The sequence below is a fragment of the Anguilla anguilla genome, chromosome 6, assembly GCF_013347855.1.
Source record: "Anguilla anguilla isolate fAngAng1 chromosome 6, fAngAng1.pri, whole genome shotgun sequence".
NCBI lineage: Eukaryota > Metazoa > Chordata > Actinopteri > Anguilliformes > Anguillidae > Anguilla > Anguilla anguilla.
In genome coordinates, this window is record NC_049206.1 from 13,678,441 (window position 1) to 13,692,318 (window position 13,878).

At 50.2% G+C, this 13,878-nt stretch overlaps 1 protein-coding gene across 5 annotated transcripts; it reads right to left on the minus strand.

The window, feature by feature from the left end:
* Positions 1-383: 383 nt before the first annotated feature.
* On the minus strand, positions 384-13,636 carry edem3 (ER degradation enhancer, mannosidase alpha-like 3). Of its 5 annotated transcripts, none has more exons than XM_035423507.1 (20): positions 12,053-13,636; positions 11,878-11,923; positions 11,244-11,344; positions 10,894-10,933; positions 10,678-10,790; positions 10,046-10,199; positions 9,254-9,388; positions 8,715-8,820; positions 8,459-8,556; positions 7,639-7,764; positions 6,997-7,080; positions 6,770-6,853; positions 6,408-6,532; positions 5,805-6,137; positions 5,547-5,691; positions 5,170-5,361; positions 4,912-5,077; positions 4,587-4,772; positions 4,382-4,426; positions 384-2,823 (listed from the first exon to the last, which is right to left on the minus strand). In XM_035423507.1, the coding sequence occupies exons 1-20, from the start codon at positions 12,175-12,177 to the stop codon at positions 2,537-2,539; spliced, it is 2,691 nt and encodes an 896-aa protein (XP_035279398.1). In that variant the 5' UTR covers positions 12,178-13,636; the 3' UTR covers positions 384-2,536. The 5 variants fall into 5 exon arrangements, with proteins under 5 accessions (XP_035279398.1, XP_035279397.1, XP_035279396.1 ...); XM_035423506.1 differs by having other exon boundaries at positions 4,382-4,429; XM_035423505.1 differs by having other exon boundaries at positions 5,547-5,694; positions 12,053-13,635.
* Between the last annotated feature and the right edge of the window lie 242 nt (positions 13,637-13,878).

Genomic DNA, 13,878 nt, shown 5'->3' on the forward strand with positions numbered 1-13,878 from the left:
CTTTGAAAAACCAGAGTGTGTAGTCGGGTTCTGTTCTGTTGTGAGATATGGAAACTACAAACACGCGCAGCTATATTATTAATAAATCCGAGGCTTAAGAAAATTTGATTAACAACACGTATCCTGCAAATTTCTTGCACTATTTCCCAAATGATTCCCTTTAAAGTATAATAATAAATTTATGTAAAAATTTTTTTTTACAGTTTTCTTAGCAGTCTTTTCTATGATTACATACACAGCCTAGTCTTTAAAAATGAGTATCTATTTATTTCTGGTTTTCCTGAATCAATTATCAACCCAAATAATACAAAAAAAAAAAAACTGTCAGTCTACATTACACCATCACCTCAGTTTTCACAAGAAAAAGAACACTGAAACACTGAATAATTTGACACTTTTATTTAAAAAGTCCTGCTCATTTTTTTCATTCCAGTTGCTTCACACATCATTACGCTCTGTAAAACACACATTTTCACAGCAAGGTGACATTGGTCTCAGACAAGCTAATAATTAATTTTTCTAATATGAATCGATCCCCACAATGTGGAGATTAATCTTTTCAGTCCATAACTGTCTTCTTGTCCTGCCACTCTGTTTCACAGTTTCAAGTGTTACTCATCTGTGGCTAGTCGACAGGACCCGACCTGTTGGCCAAGTGAACATGGATGTGTAACTGCAGCATTTACCAAATATGTTAAGGTACAGACTTACTTTTACATTTGATAAAAATAAAGATTTTCCAAACAGTTACGTCAAAGGTTTAGTTTAAGTTTATACCTGTTGCCTGACAAATCTGTAACTGAATGACGGCAATTAGTCGTGCGTCTTGTCTTGAGAGTCGTGTCATTGGTAGCACACTCAGATCTACCACCGTGCCAGAGGACGCTAAAAAATATGCTGCAACACATGTCTAATCAACGGTGCTAATAACAGCACTGATAAGTGTTTGACAATAGAGTCCTTGATTGCTGTACCTATTTCCTGCTGCCTCAGATTTGAGTGCGGGAGAAAGACTTCTGGAAGCTTCTTCACATGGCCCTGTGGCAAGATTAGATCACCGATATACAGTTAAAACCCTTTCATATATAAGAGAAAGGAAGCAGTACACACCTGACTGTTTCTGTGTACCTAGAAACCAGCTTTCCCATTGTATAAGGCTAGAAATAAAGATGTGTTTTTTTTTTAACCAACTCAGTAGACAGAGATTTCCACTGCTATTCACTCATTCCAATACCCATTCAACCAGAAAACACTGAACTTTATTAGCAGCACAGAATGCCTGGTAACCAGCACATACATAGTAAATGTAGAAATGAGAAAGGATATTAATGGTGTATATTATTACTTTCATCACATTATTTAGAAAGGCAACACATAAAAATGTTAAATTATGAAATTATGCACAATTTTCTTAAAATATGGATTAGCGTGGCCACTTGTCATTTCAAAATCGCAATGTGCCTGAATTATAATGGTGACCAATTTGTTTTAAATAGTTAGAGCACAAATTTAAATGGGTGCCTTAATCAGTGTTGCCCAGAAAAGGAAGTCAAGAAAAACTTTGGTTTGCCACAGATGGCATCAGCCAGAGCATGGGTCAATCTATCCGACCAATCAGAGGCTCTTTGCAGCTCCTTTGAAAACAGAAGACACATACATGTACATGCAGACACATATTCACTTTCAACTCTATACAGTTCTGGAGAGTGCTGTGCCTGTGGTTCTTTGCACTAGGGGGCTGCCTGACCGGGGTTACTTGGTAAGCCGGTGCTACATGGAACGCTTGGTGTTCCTGTATCAGCCAGACAGACCGTCACCGCGGCGGCGGAGTCGGTGCGCGCTGTCTGGAGATTGGGGCAGTTTGGTCTGGAGGCGAGCGAGCGGGCGTAAGTGGCGTCTGCCTAATCGAGCGCTATCCCACCCCGCGCATCATCACTTCGCTGTCTGAGCCAGAGCTCAGGGACATCTTTACTTCGCGTCCCTGAGCGAGAGAGATTTCCCGGAGCGACGGTGACATCACCTACCGCAGTGCTCCCGCCCTCCCTTCACCACAGCACAGGGACACGCGCGACACCATTAGCGTCATCGATCGATCGGCAAACCAGTTAAAACTACTCAGCGGCGTTCACAATTTAAAACTGTTCTCCGTGATTCTGAAATGTACGAGGAAGAGGAAAGAAAGAGGGACCGTGACAAAGCAACAGAAAGTGAAGAGCGTGCTTCGTGTTTCCAGTCAGTTCAGGGCTCCAGTCTATGCCCAGCAGGAGGGGGTGTAGCCATGCATCAGCCAGTGGTGTGAAGAAGGCGGGGGAGACGGAGGCCATCGATGCATGTTTCTCGCACCTGGGACCAGGGGGCGGAGGGAGGGGTAAGAGGGTGGCCACAGCTGTGGGTTTGATTCGGGTTGCTGCTCCTCACCCAAAATGTCATCCCCTTCTCGACTCCCCCCCCCATAGGAGGCACAGTGAACTGGCCCTGCAGCCTGTAGCCTGGCAGGATCGTACCATAGTTAAGAGTCTGGGGGGGAAGAAATCTGTCAAAGCTCATCCTTCTCCATCTGCTGAAAAGCTTCCAAGTCCTCCTTCCAGTCAGCGAGCAGCGAGTCAATTGATTGGCTATTTGAGTCTCCGTCCTCCGCTGGCTCCACCCCCTCTTCACCATCGCCAGACTTGTCCTCTGCGCCGGGCTCCTCTTTACCCACAGTAGGTTCATCTTCCTCCCTGATGGTGGCTTGGGATTGCTCAACTGGTGTGGAGGGGGAGGGAGCAGTGTGGTCCTCCTCTACAGGTGTGCAGTCTCCTTCCTGTCCGTCAGGGTCGCCACCTTGAGGGGAGCACACATGAGGTGAACGGTGAATTTCAGGCCAGTTGCACACAAACTCAGGACCCACACATCGCGTTAAGCAGGAGGAGCTCTTGAGCTCAAAGCAGCTTTGCCATTTTCACATCAAATTACAGAATGTAAATCATAAAACAATTTAATACAGTAAAATAACTGACGATTACAGAAAATAAACCTGTAAAACTGAAAAGCTCTCATTAACTGTATATAGCACCAGCTTTGAAATCTCTGCTGCTTCGTGTGTATTTAAACTGCAGAATCTTTTTCAAATCAAACTTTAACATCACATATATTCTATGAATTTGCCCAGAGAATGAAGAATAGGGCAATCCACAAGTTAAATAAATCTCTGGAAATAAGGAAAATTCTGCAGAATGTAAAGAACAATATTGAAAAGAACAACAATGAACAACAACCATAAGGGAACAGTAATGAACATTAATGATGAAATAAAAACAGTTATTGTTATACAAATCGGTATTGATTAGTCTGCAAATTAAATGTTAGTTTAATTGTTAATCAAGGAAATGAATGGGAACAGGTGGAGATTAATGATCGATTAAAGGTGAGTTTTGAGCCTCCATTTCAGCACACCAGCCCCTGCTGTTGCAAAGTCAGCAGTCCTTCCCATGGCTTTTCATTGCCACTATGCAAAAGCCTGAATTTTCCATGTTAAGATATGCCATCAGAACAAGTGAGTGAAAGGCAGATTGTCTGAGCACAAACAGCGTGTGCGCAAATAGGCTGCCGCACTTAAATGTGCCAGCGAGAAGCAGGCTGTTAAAAAGACCGGTCTATGCGTGTGCACGTGCACGTCCCAGTGCTTATTAATCTACCCGGCAGCAATGCAAATGTGAGAGTCTCGCACTAATCTCCTATCTGCAGCAAAAGGCCCAGTTCAGTGTCAGAGGTTTAGGGCACCGTGTGATGATGTCACAGTAGGAGCTGGAGTGTGTGGATGGTATTGCTGTGAGAGCGCACCTACGGCACATATTAGAGGTGTAAACCTCAGGATTCACCACGACAGCATATGATTTAAATTCCAGAGGCAACGGTTCGATATTTGGCAACATCCGCAAATTCTTCTCAGACGCGATCCAATTTAGTGAGAGACGATCGATGTATATGATCCCGCAAACTGAATCTTGAGAGTGCAAAAACTTGACGTCACGTTTAACAGCAGAAGGAAAAACAGCAGCAGCGTGACTGATGATGAGGTCGAGTCAGAAATATGAACAATATTGATATTGGGAGCACTGCCAGAGAGCAAACCGCTGTAAGATTACGGAGAGTTAAATATTTTGCTATGATTCATAACTATACAGATCAATTTTTGCACATTGTATCGAATGGATCAGATCGTTGCCTTTTGAACTGTGTGTTTTTACACCGCTGGTGCGGATCGACCCTCTCACAGCTCTGCTCAGAGCCCCAGTGGGACAGAACACGCATCCAGCCCCCCTCTAACGCTGAAGACAGGCTACATTACATGACAGCAGGGAAGGAGATTGGGGGGGTCAGGAGGAACAGAGATACTTACTGTTCTGGAGGTAGCTGGGGAGAGCTTTACCTTTATATAAGGTTGCTGCTGTTCCAAAGCAGGGGGGGGGGGGGGCAAAGAGAAAGAGCAGAGGAGAGATATCCAGTTACACCAGTAATACCGCCATTTCCGTCTCCCGGTCCGCGTTTGTTTTAGCGTATTCGTCGCCCCCCCCCCGCCACCCTGCCGATGCCCTTTCCCTCACCTCTGTCTCTGGCCTTGTCGCTTAGCAGCACTTCCACTTCTCTGTACTCTCTTAAAGCCTCCAACAGGATGTTCCCCTCCTTGTGGAACAGGAAGAGGAGGGGCAAGGTGACATCATCCGTGCTCCGCCCGTCCCCGGCCATCTGGAACAGGGGCGCCGTGTCGCTGCTGCTGCCCTCGTTGTCGTCTGCCAATGAGGGAAAAGAGGGGAAGGGCTTAGCAGGATAGAGAACCTTTTGGGAGTGGTTGAGGGCGTCCTGTGATTTGATTGGCCCCTCGGTTTTCACCGGCGGGGCTTTAATATGTGCGCCTCTCAGTGCCCTCACCGATGACGATGCCCCCGATGGCCCCCGCCTTCTGGATGTTTCTGGCCTTCTCGGCGAACATGCACTGGCCGCGCTGCAGCAGGGCGATGCGCCCCGCCACCAGGGCGGCGTTACCGAGCTCCGCGCAGCCGCTGTACGGCTCCGCCACCACCACGGACCCCTGGACCTGCGGGCGAGAGACAGAGAGACTCAGAACCACCCCGAGAGCCTGAGACTCAGCCGCTGCAGGGAGAAGCGAGGGGCCCCGGAAGCGCTCACCCCCGTGCTGCTCTTGGACAGGTCCGTCCCGAACTGCGCCGGCCCGGCGGTCAGTACCACCCTGCCGAAAAAGGGGTGCGAGACGATCTGCACGGCGCGGGGCGGGAGCTGCTCCTTCTGCTGCTGGCTGGACAGCTCCATCATCTCCTGCATGAAGCGCATCCCGTCCTCCGCGGCCACAGGGCTGACCGCCTGCAGAGAGAGGGAGAGAGAGGACCTCAGACCTGACTCAGTATCACACAGCAATGTTTACTTCTGCACTGTAAGTATCTCAATATCACTGGTACCAGAAACACCAAGCTCATCAGAGGAGCTGTGAGGACTACCTGTGTGTGTGTGTGTGTGTGTGTGTGCGTGCATGTGTGTGTGTGGGTTACCTGGGTAGCGTGCTGCACCAGCTGCACCCTGCCATCCTTCAGGTGTATGAGGCTGACCCCCATTCTCCGCAGCAGCTCCAGGTGCTCGGGGTTACTGGCCATGAAGTCCCGCGCTCTCAGAGGGGCGCGGCCTATCCCCGGCTCGCTGCTGGAGAGAGAGGGGGTAGGGGGGAGTGGGGCGAGAGTGAGTCAGGGCTGGCCCGCCACCGTCCGTCTGCCTACCTCACCTCTCCCGCCGCGCGCCTTCCCCACGCTCACCTGCGCGAGGCCGCCATGTGGCAGCTCTTGTCCACGGCGCTCCTGATTGGCTCGCGGAGGGTGCGCGGGAAGGACGGGTCGGGGAACAGCAGCCGGGTGTTGGGGCAGGTCCACTCGAAGTTGGAGTCGTCCAGCTCCTCCCCGGCGGGGGGCAGCGCCGTGCCGTTGCCAGCAGGGGGCGCCTGCACGCGCAGGGCGGTGGACAGGGACAGGGGGAGGAGGTGGGCCTCCGTGGTGAAGATGTAGTCCTCCACGTCGAAGGGCAGGTCCTCCTCATCGGCAAATAGCAGGTAGAGGTACTTGAACATCTCGGCCAAGAAGAACGAATCCATACTGTGGAGGGAGGGAGGGATGGAGGGAGGGAGGGAGGGAGATAGGAAGAGCAGGAGGAAAGACGGAGTAATGGAAAAACAGAGGGAGTGGTATAATGCAGTTTGTCAGCAAAGCATAAAATCAACTCTAAAAATACACAAGCGCACACCAAAAACACACACCCAAAACATCCACAACCCTTCACATAACTCAGTCTTCTCCTCTTCTCCTCCACCTCTTCCATCCCTCCTTCCCTCCTTCCCTCTCTCTCTCTCTCTCTCTCTCTCTCACCGGTCTTCGTGGCTGCCCGTGCGCACGTCCTTCATGGCGGCGAAGCCGCAGGGAACGCGGGCGAAGCGGTTGAGGTTCTCCAGCACGGTGCGGCCTGCCTCCAAGTAGTACGGGTCGCGGGTGGCCTGGGGGGGACGGGACGGGGAGAACTGCTCAACAGGCGAACTTCCCACAGCGCTCCAGCTCAGCCCCGCGCAAGCCATCTGCACCAGGCTTCCAGCCAATCAGCTCTGATCTCACCCATTTCTCAACCTTTTTTTTTTTTTACTTCCTGTTTTAACTCCCATGGGTACGGTCCTGTGGCCAACACGTCTCATCCCACTCTCAGGAAGCTACGGTCTGCACGCGCTCAGTACGCTCACTTTGTATAGGAAGTAGGTGCTCTCCGCGAACTCGGGCCTGAGGGGGTGCTGGGCCCAGTGCACGCGGAAGTCTGTGGTGAACGCCTGAGGGGGCAGAAGCAAACAGAGCGTGACACAGATGGATCATCAGAGAGAGGCGGACTGAAGCAGTCAGTCAAACATGACGAAACAAACTGACAGGCACGCGGACGCTGACAAAGAGCCCGACAGGATGACAGACACATTACCTCAGGCAGGAAATTATGCTTCTTGGTGACTTGATACAACATTTCGTGTGTCTCTATGGCGGGTCGGATGTCTCCCTTCAGCACCTGGGAGGGAGGGAGGGAGAGAGAGAGAGAAGGGGAGGGAGACTGATTATAGCAGAGATCAATCTTCCACATTGTACTGCAAACCTCTGCATCAAGGACACTGCCCATAGTCACTTTCTTTGTGAACAATTGCTTTTATTGACAAAAATAAAATCACAAACACTAGAACATGTTTTATGTGTAAAACTTTGACAACAAACAGCCCCACCCCACCTTCCTTATCCCCCCACCCCCAAGGCAACACTCCCTGCCCCTCCTCCCCCTTGGGCAATTAATGCAAATGACAGAAATACAATATGTTGTAATAGACTACTATAGAAGACAGTTAAAGCCAATTACAGTACATCCTAAAAGAGTAATAACATTAGCAGCTACTGATTTTCTATTACTTCCATGAAGCCAAGCTTCTGAACGCTCCATGTGGAGGACATAAAGGACACCGTTGACCCAAAAGAGAATCTGGCGGTCTCTGTCCGTTAGGAGAGTGGTCTCTTCATTTCCCCTCCCCGCGGCCAGAGCAGCAGCCTGGTGCTGTAGGCCCCGCGGTCCCTGGCCTACCTGCAGCCCGGGGAAGAAGGCCAGCAGGGAGTCCATCCAGGTGCGCGCAGGTAGCAGTGGCTTGTGGATGTGCACGTCCAGCAGCAGCGGAGGCTGGCTGATGTACTTCATTATAGACGCGTAGTGCTGGGGTACACACAGGGAGAAATCACAAGAGCACTCCTAAATACAACCCAGGAGAGCGTGTGGGTCTGTGTGCAGTGCATTTATAGGCCATCCTTGCACATGCCTATGCAGGCATGCCATTTCTAACTGAGCTTTCACTTGGTTTCATTTAACGTCAACTAGTTAGAGAAATGTATTCATTTCCAGCTTCCTCATATATACATATGAACCATACAATAACATAAGGGTAAACCAAAACTTTTCCTTTCTTCCCCCCCTAACAGCCAATTGCAAATGTAGGCTCAGTCCATCTCACTAATCACTTCTGTCAGTTCTGGAGGACTAGCAGTCAGTCAGCCAATCGGTTCTTTGCTCCTCCAGCTTAGCCGCTGCAGCTGTCACACCAGAGGGGGCGCCAGACCAGTCAGAGGAGCCACTGGTGTGTAACACTCCTTCCCTGGGGCAGCACTAGGCCTAATTAAGCGCTACCCCGTGGGACTCCCAGACACAGCACTAGCAGAAATGATCTGATTTTCCAGAGAGGTATCCAGTGGCACCAGGGAGCTGAGGGAGGTAACGGTCCTGTCCTCATTTGCCTTAACGGGCAGCTGCAGCGATCCTGCTGATTCTGCTACTGAGCCAATTAGGGCGGAGCGAGGGCCGGCGGGCAGGGCGCGGGAGGGGGAGGCGGGCCCAGGGGGCGGGGCACACTCACGATGTTGAAGCGCTGCAGGAAGAGGTCGTCCCCCAAGAGGACGTAGGCCTTCAGGAGGTACTCGTAGTACGAGTCGATGCCCGCCCCAACTCCGCTGTCTGCAGGGACACAGTGGACACTCGCGCGGTCACGCACGCACGTACGCACAGCGCCCGCTTCACGCAAACAGCCCGCCCCCAGTCACACAGCGCCCGTGAGCGGACAGTCGCACCGCCTCCTGCCCCTTCCCCCCTCCCTCTCTCCCTCTGTCTCTCACCTCTGCGGACCCACTCCCCAGAGTGGATGTTGATGGTGGTTCCCACTAGGTTGCTGTTCCTCTGCCTCTTCTCCCACAGGAAGTCCAGGGCCCGCCTTGCATGGTCCTGCGTGTCACCCAGCATCATGTCATGCACTCATCCACATATAATCACAAGTGAACCTCGACTACAAGACTGTAACTACACCTAAATACATCTCGCTTTCCATTCGATGAACCGTCACCATGACTGCTCGAGGTTCAAATGGCAGGAAAAGTGAAACAAAACAGCACTCTGTAGGCTGCAATAATCTAAATGCATCCTGAATAAATAAATGAAATGAAATGAAATGAAAATGTGCTCTTGGGTTTTTCTCTGAACATTACTCATACACACTTCTCTACAGAATCTCTGTGTATTTAAAAACAAAACAGAGTAGCAGCGAGTTGTCATTCCCACGGGCATATGCAAGCCGCAGTTCCATGCAGCGGTTTCAGCTATGGGTAACACACCCGAGCTCACTGCCCGTCAGCCTCATCAATCAATGGCCTATTCGCACCTCGAACACAGGGTCCCCGGTGAACCGGCTCAGGGCTGCAAACTCCAGTATGATGGTCCCGGCACAGGCGGTGCAGGTGTCCGTTTCCGTGCCTGTTCGCGTCTCAGGACCCTGCACGCCGTAGCGAAGGTTCACCTGCGGAGGACGTGCATCACACGCACGGTTAATGCCGAGGGAAACCACCCGATCCTTTGTCATTTTCCGGTTGAACCCAGTTCCCTGTCCGGGGGTTTGCTGCCCTGTTCGTTCAGGTCGGCTAGCTTTGTCTGTTCCAGGTGCTAAAAAAAGCCACAGCTGAAAGGACACCACACCGTCTGGGCCAGTAATAGCAAGCCTGTGCAGAATTCATCGATTGTTTAGACTGCACGCTCTCATGCACAATCTAAACAATCGAGCAGCATCCTATTTAAACGAAGCAGATATTACTGCAAACACAAACTAGGAACGAGGAAATGAAACCGCGTCCGCGCGGCTTAAGCAAATGAAGCGATTATGCAGGCAGCGCACGCAAGCAGGTCCGTGCCCACGGCCAACCCACACACCAGGGGTGCGAGAGCAGGACACGTTCCCGGATGCTTGCCTCTGGGCGGTCTGCGCGTGCGTGCCAGTGCGTGTGTTTGCGCTCCGCGTACACGTATACGTATCTCTATCTCTGAAGTGTGTGCACTCGGCTTCTTTTGTTTCCCCAGAAAGCGGAGGGATAGCGCTGGCTATATCAGCCGGCTGACGTGGCTCCAGCGAGCACGGGCCGGAGGAGCCCGCGGCGGATGGCGCGCGGCGGATAGCGCTCACCCTGGGGTAGGGCAGCCCGCTGCTGGTGTTGAACGCCGGCAGCAGTCTCAGCCCCAGGTCCTTGGCCATGTACAGCAGCTCGTCCCGGTACCAGAGCATGTGGCGGCCCCCCTCCCTCAGCAGCACGGCCATGGAGTGGCCCCCCAGCAGGCCCCTGGAGGGAGGGGCAGGGATGAGTGACAGCGCGGATAGGGACACGCCCACTGGCATTCCACCCGCACTGCAGCCTTCTCACGGCTCTTAATGTCACAGGTTGAGCCGGGCAAGTTAGGATAACTGTGGAGTGGCAGGTCTAAATATGTGCAATGAGTAACTGCTCCAGAAGAAAACTCCATATAAAGCAAAAAAGCAACCACATATTCACACTTTACCACATACCTAGTTTTGGACAAGGTCATTCGAAATTATTTCATTTGTACTGATATTTTATTTGTTATAAACATAAATATCTACCCTCTAGAAAAAATGTGTTGCTTAAAGTCATGCAATGTGATACACAGATTCCAAGGTTACAGAAATAAAGCAGTAAATTTCTGAAATGTCCCTTCCGCCACAGCACCCAAAGAACAGTGAAAGTCAGTCAGTGGAGCGCGCTCTATTTCTGTTAAAGCACACAGCTTCCAGAGGCTCACCCCAGCACGCGGATGTTGGTCTCGAAGACGGATACCACGACGTCGTTGTCCAGACGCACGTCCTTCAGCACTTTCCTCACGGCGGCCTCAAACTCCGCCGTCTTGTTCAGGAGCTGAGGAGACGAGAGGGCAGGAGGACAGTCAGAGAGAGGGGACGCGGGGCATCCCGAGCAAGCAACACGGGAACGAACACGATGCTAACCGCCACTCACTCACCGCCAGGGTGTCCAGGGAGTCAATGAGGGTGAGGGAAAACCTGGAAGAGACGGGTGAAACATCAGTGGCTCAGTCAGTCACAATTGAAATCAGTCAAAAACAGAGTTTTTAGAGTTCCTCAGTCTCTATTTTTTCTCTTTGAAAAGCTTCACAAACTCCAGGTGTGTGTACCAAAATCACCCAACACACACACACGCGCACACTGCACACTACATACTACACACTTCAGACTACACACTGTACACTACACACTACACTGCGCACTGCACAATACACACTGCAAACGACACACTACACATTATACACTACACACTGCAAACTACACACTGCACACTACAAACACCACTCACTTCCCCAACGCATCATCCACGTCCCCACGGCTGGGCTCCAGGCCCCGTACCCTCCCCCGACACGTCAGGGGCATTAGCTCATCAGCTGGGTAAGCATGGTCCTGGAAGGAGCAGAGGAGGCATTTTAAAACAGGAAGAGAACACTCCAATCAACAAAACACTAAGAAAAGTTCCTTTTACTTTATTTTTGCCTTTTTCAGAATGTCCAAAAGAGCTGGTAAGAAATGCCAGACATTTCACCCAAATCCCTTCTCGAGACAGCAGGAACAGGGAAGAGAACAGACAAGATACAGAGAGCTACCAAAGTATAAAAGTATGGTAATAAACGGCTAGCCGTGGAGCTATCAAAGATGGTGCCCCAGTGCAAGCTTGTGCAGTGGGCTTTATCTGTGTGAATACACTGGGACTGAGTGAAAGAGGCATTCTGTTCTTCATGCTCCTCAGTTCTCTCTGTGTTTTCTCACATTGCCTCGAGCAGTTTAAGAGACTGTTCTTGTGACACTCAGCAAACAGAAGAACAATTCACATGAAGCAGCATGAGCAAACTCAGAAAGGAAACCAGAGGCATTTGCAAAACCTTGTGCGCTTGTGTCTGCCTGTGTGCGTGTCTGAGTACAAGAGACTGAGGACATACCATGTAGTTCTGGTAAGCATGGTCGAACATCTCCACCACTTGATTCCTGCGAGGAACAGAGGAAGCGAGTATGACATTCGAGCTCACAGGGGATGAATTAGCATTGCATTCACTTTACAGGGCTCACTGTTGCCTTAGCACATGGAGCATGACGTTGTTTCACCCGCTCACTCACCTCAGCCTGTGCCTCTCTTCAGATGGCATGGCCAGTCCCAGTTGGCACATGGTCCCCAGTAACAGAAGTAGCAGCTGCAGCAGAGATGGCATCACGACAGGGCTGAGCCCCCACACAATCCTCATGGCTACAGCCTCGCAGTCCGTCAGAGGAGGCAGCTAAACAGCATCACACTGATGTGCACAGACGCTGGCTGACATGCAGTCACTGGCCCTGGTTTAGCACCTGGATATTTATCTCTGGTCCTTAACTACCCACCAATGAAAAACTGAGATGTTAGTTTTTTGGTAATGTCTCCAACACTGCCAATGCTGTTCCCTGGCTATCCAGTCTCCAATTTATGACCTGGTTCTAATAATTACTATGCACCTTGTCAAATAATGTTTTGCATACTGATATGGGAACCCAGTTACAGGGTGTAAGTGTTTCTGCAAGAAAGGGTGCCATTTAAATATCTAAAATGTATAGATAGCACACCGGCATTACGCCCTTCCACAAATCGTAATCCAGCTAAGAGTTCTTCCTGCATACAATCTACCGTAAAACTGATTAACCTACACCAGCTGCTATTTGATCGGCGTATTGCTGACTGTAGTCAGAATAACTACACTCTTCGGTTCCACTCTGTTAGCTAACGCTGTCCCTGAGATTAGACTCGGTTACCGTCTTCGCCACACCTACGTACACCTGTCTGACCCTCACCCTCGTCTAGATTGTCACACGGCACCTGGACACGTTTGTCGACGTGTGACACGCTGGCATTCAATCAATGTCTTAGCTAGCACCTATACAAAAGACACATTGCTCTGGAGATAAATACATACAGCTACACAACTATCTAATCCTGACAGTGATAGCAAATTAGGGAGTAAAGTTTGCTATCCGGCTGTAATTCTGACAGCCTCCCGTTTTGACGAAACGTACTATTCCCTGAAGCTTCCAAATTAACGTTTGCCAATGTATCGTGTTGACGAGAGTGTATATATAGCTAAATAGCAACCTTGCCTTATGGTCGTCTTCCTAGCACACAAATCACCAAATAATGTTTAGTCAGCGTAACCCATATAATGTTAGCTATTTAAGTAACGTTAGCCAGCTAGTCGGTTTCTCAAATCCGTCGTCCGACACTTTGTTCTCAATGAGTCGCACAAGACTTGCCGGTCTTTCGCAGCTAGTAATAGAAAGTAGCAAGGTAGCTATCTACAAAACATATTTCTAATTTTTAATATTCAGCACCGCATGCCCGATGTGACCCAGATTTAGTAGGTTTTATTTCCTTCTTCTCTGTACTGACAAGTCCCTCTCCTGTTGTTAACCAACGCTTCGTATTTGCTTCGCCAAGCCGTTAATCCACATAGCCTCTTACTTTGGCCTCCCTGAACGACTAGCTCTTTCCCGTTGTCACCTTGCCTGTACCCCGTTTCCGCGGTGCGCCTGATCCCTTCTCACTTCCCAGTCAGATTAGCCGACATATTTAACAGCTGGCTGCCGCTACAACGACAAGCACAGACTGTGAAGACCTGAGACTCAACTACGATGAACGTCATCAGTCAACAACAACATCCGCATCCGGGTAAGTGCTCCGCCTTCTGTGCCTCCTGCCCTGCCACATGACTGTTCTATGCTTGCTGCCTGTTATGTATTTAAAGACAAGAACCCCCGAGCATCTGTTACAAAGGGGAAACATTCAGAGCTACTCAGTCGTTTATTCTTCTTTATTAACCCCTGCAAAGTGTGTACACTGGGTCAGAAGTAATCGCCCCTTCTCCGCTGTACCTATGCCTTTTCCGGTTTGTCTTTCCTTGCATGTTGGTTGATGAAATTAA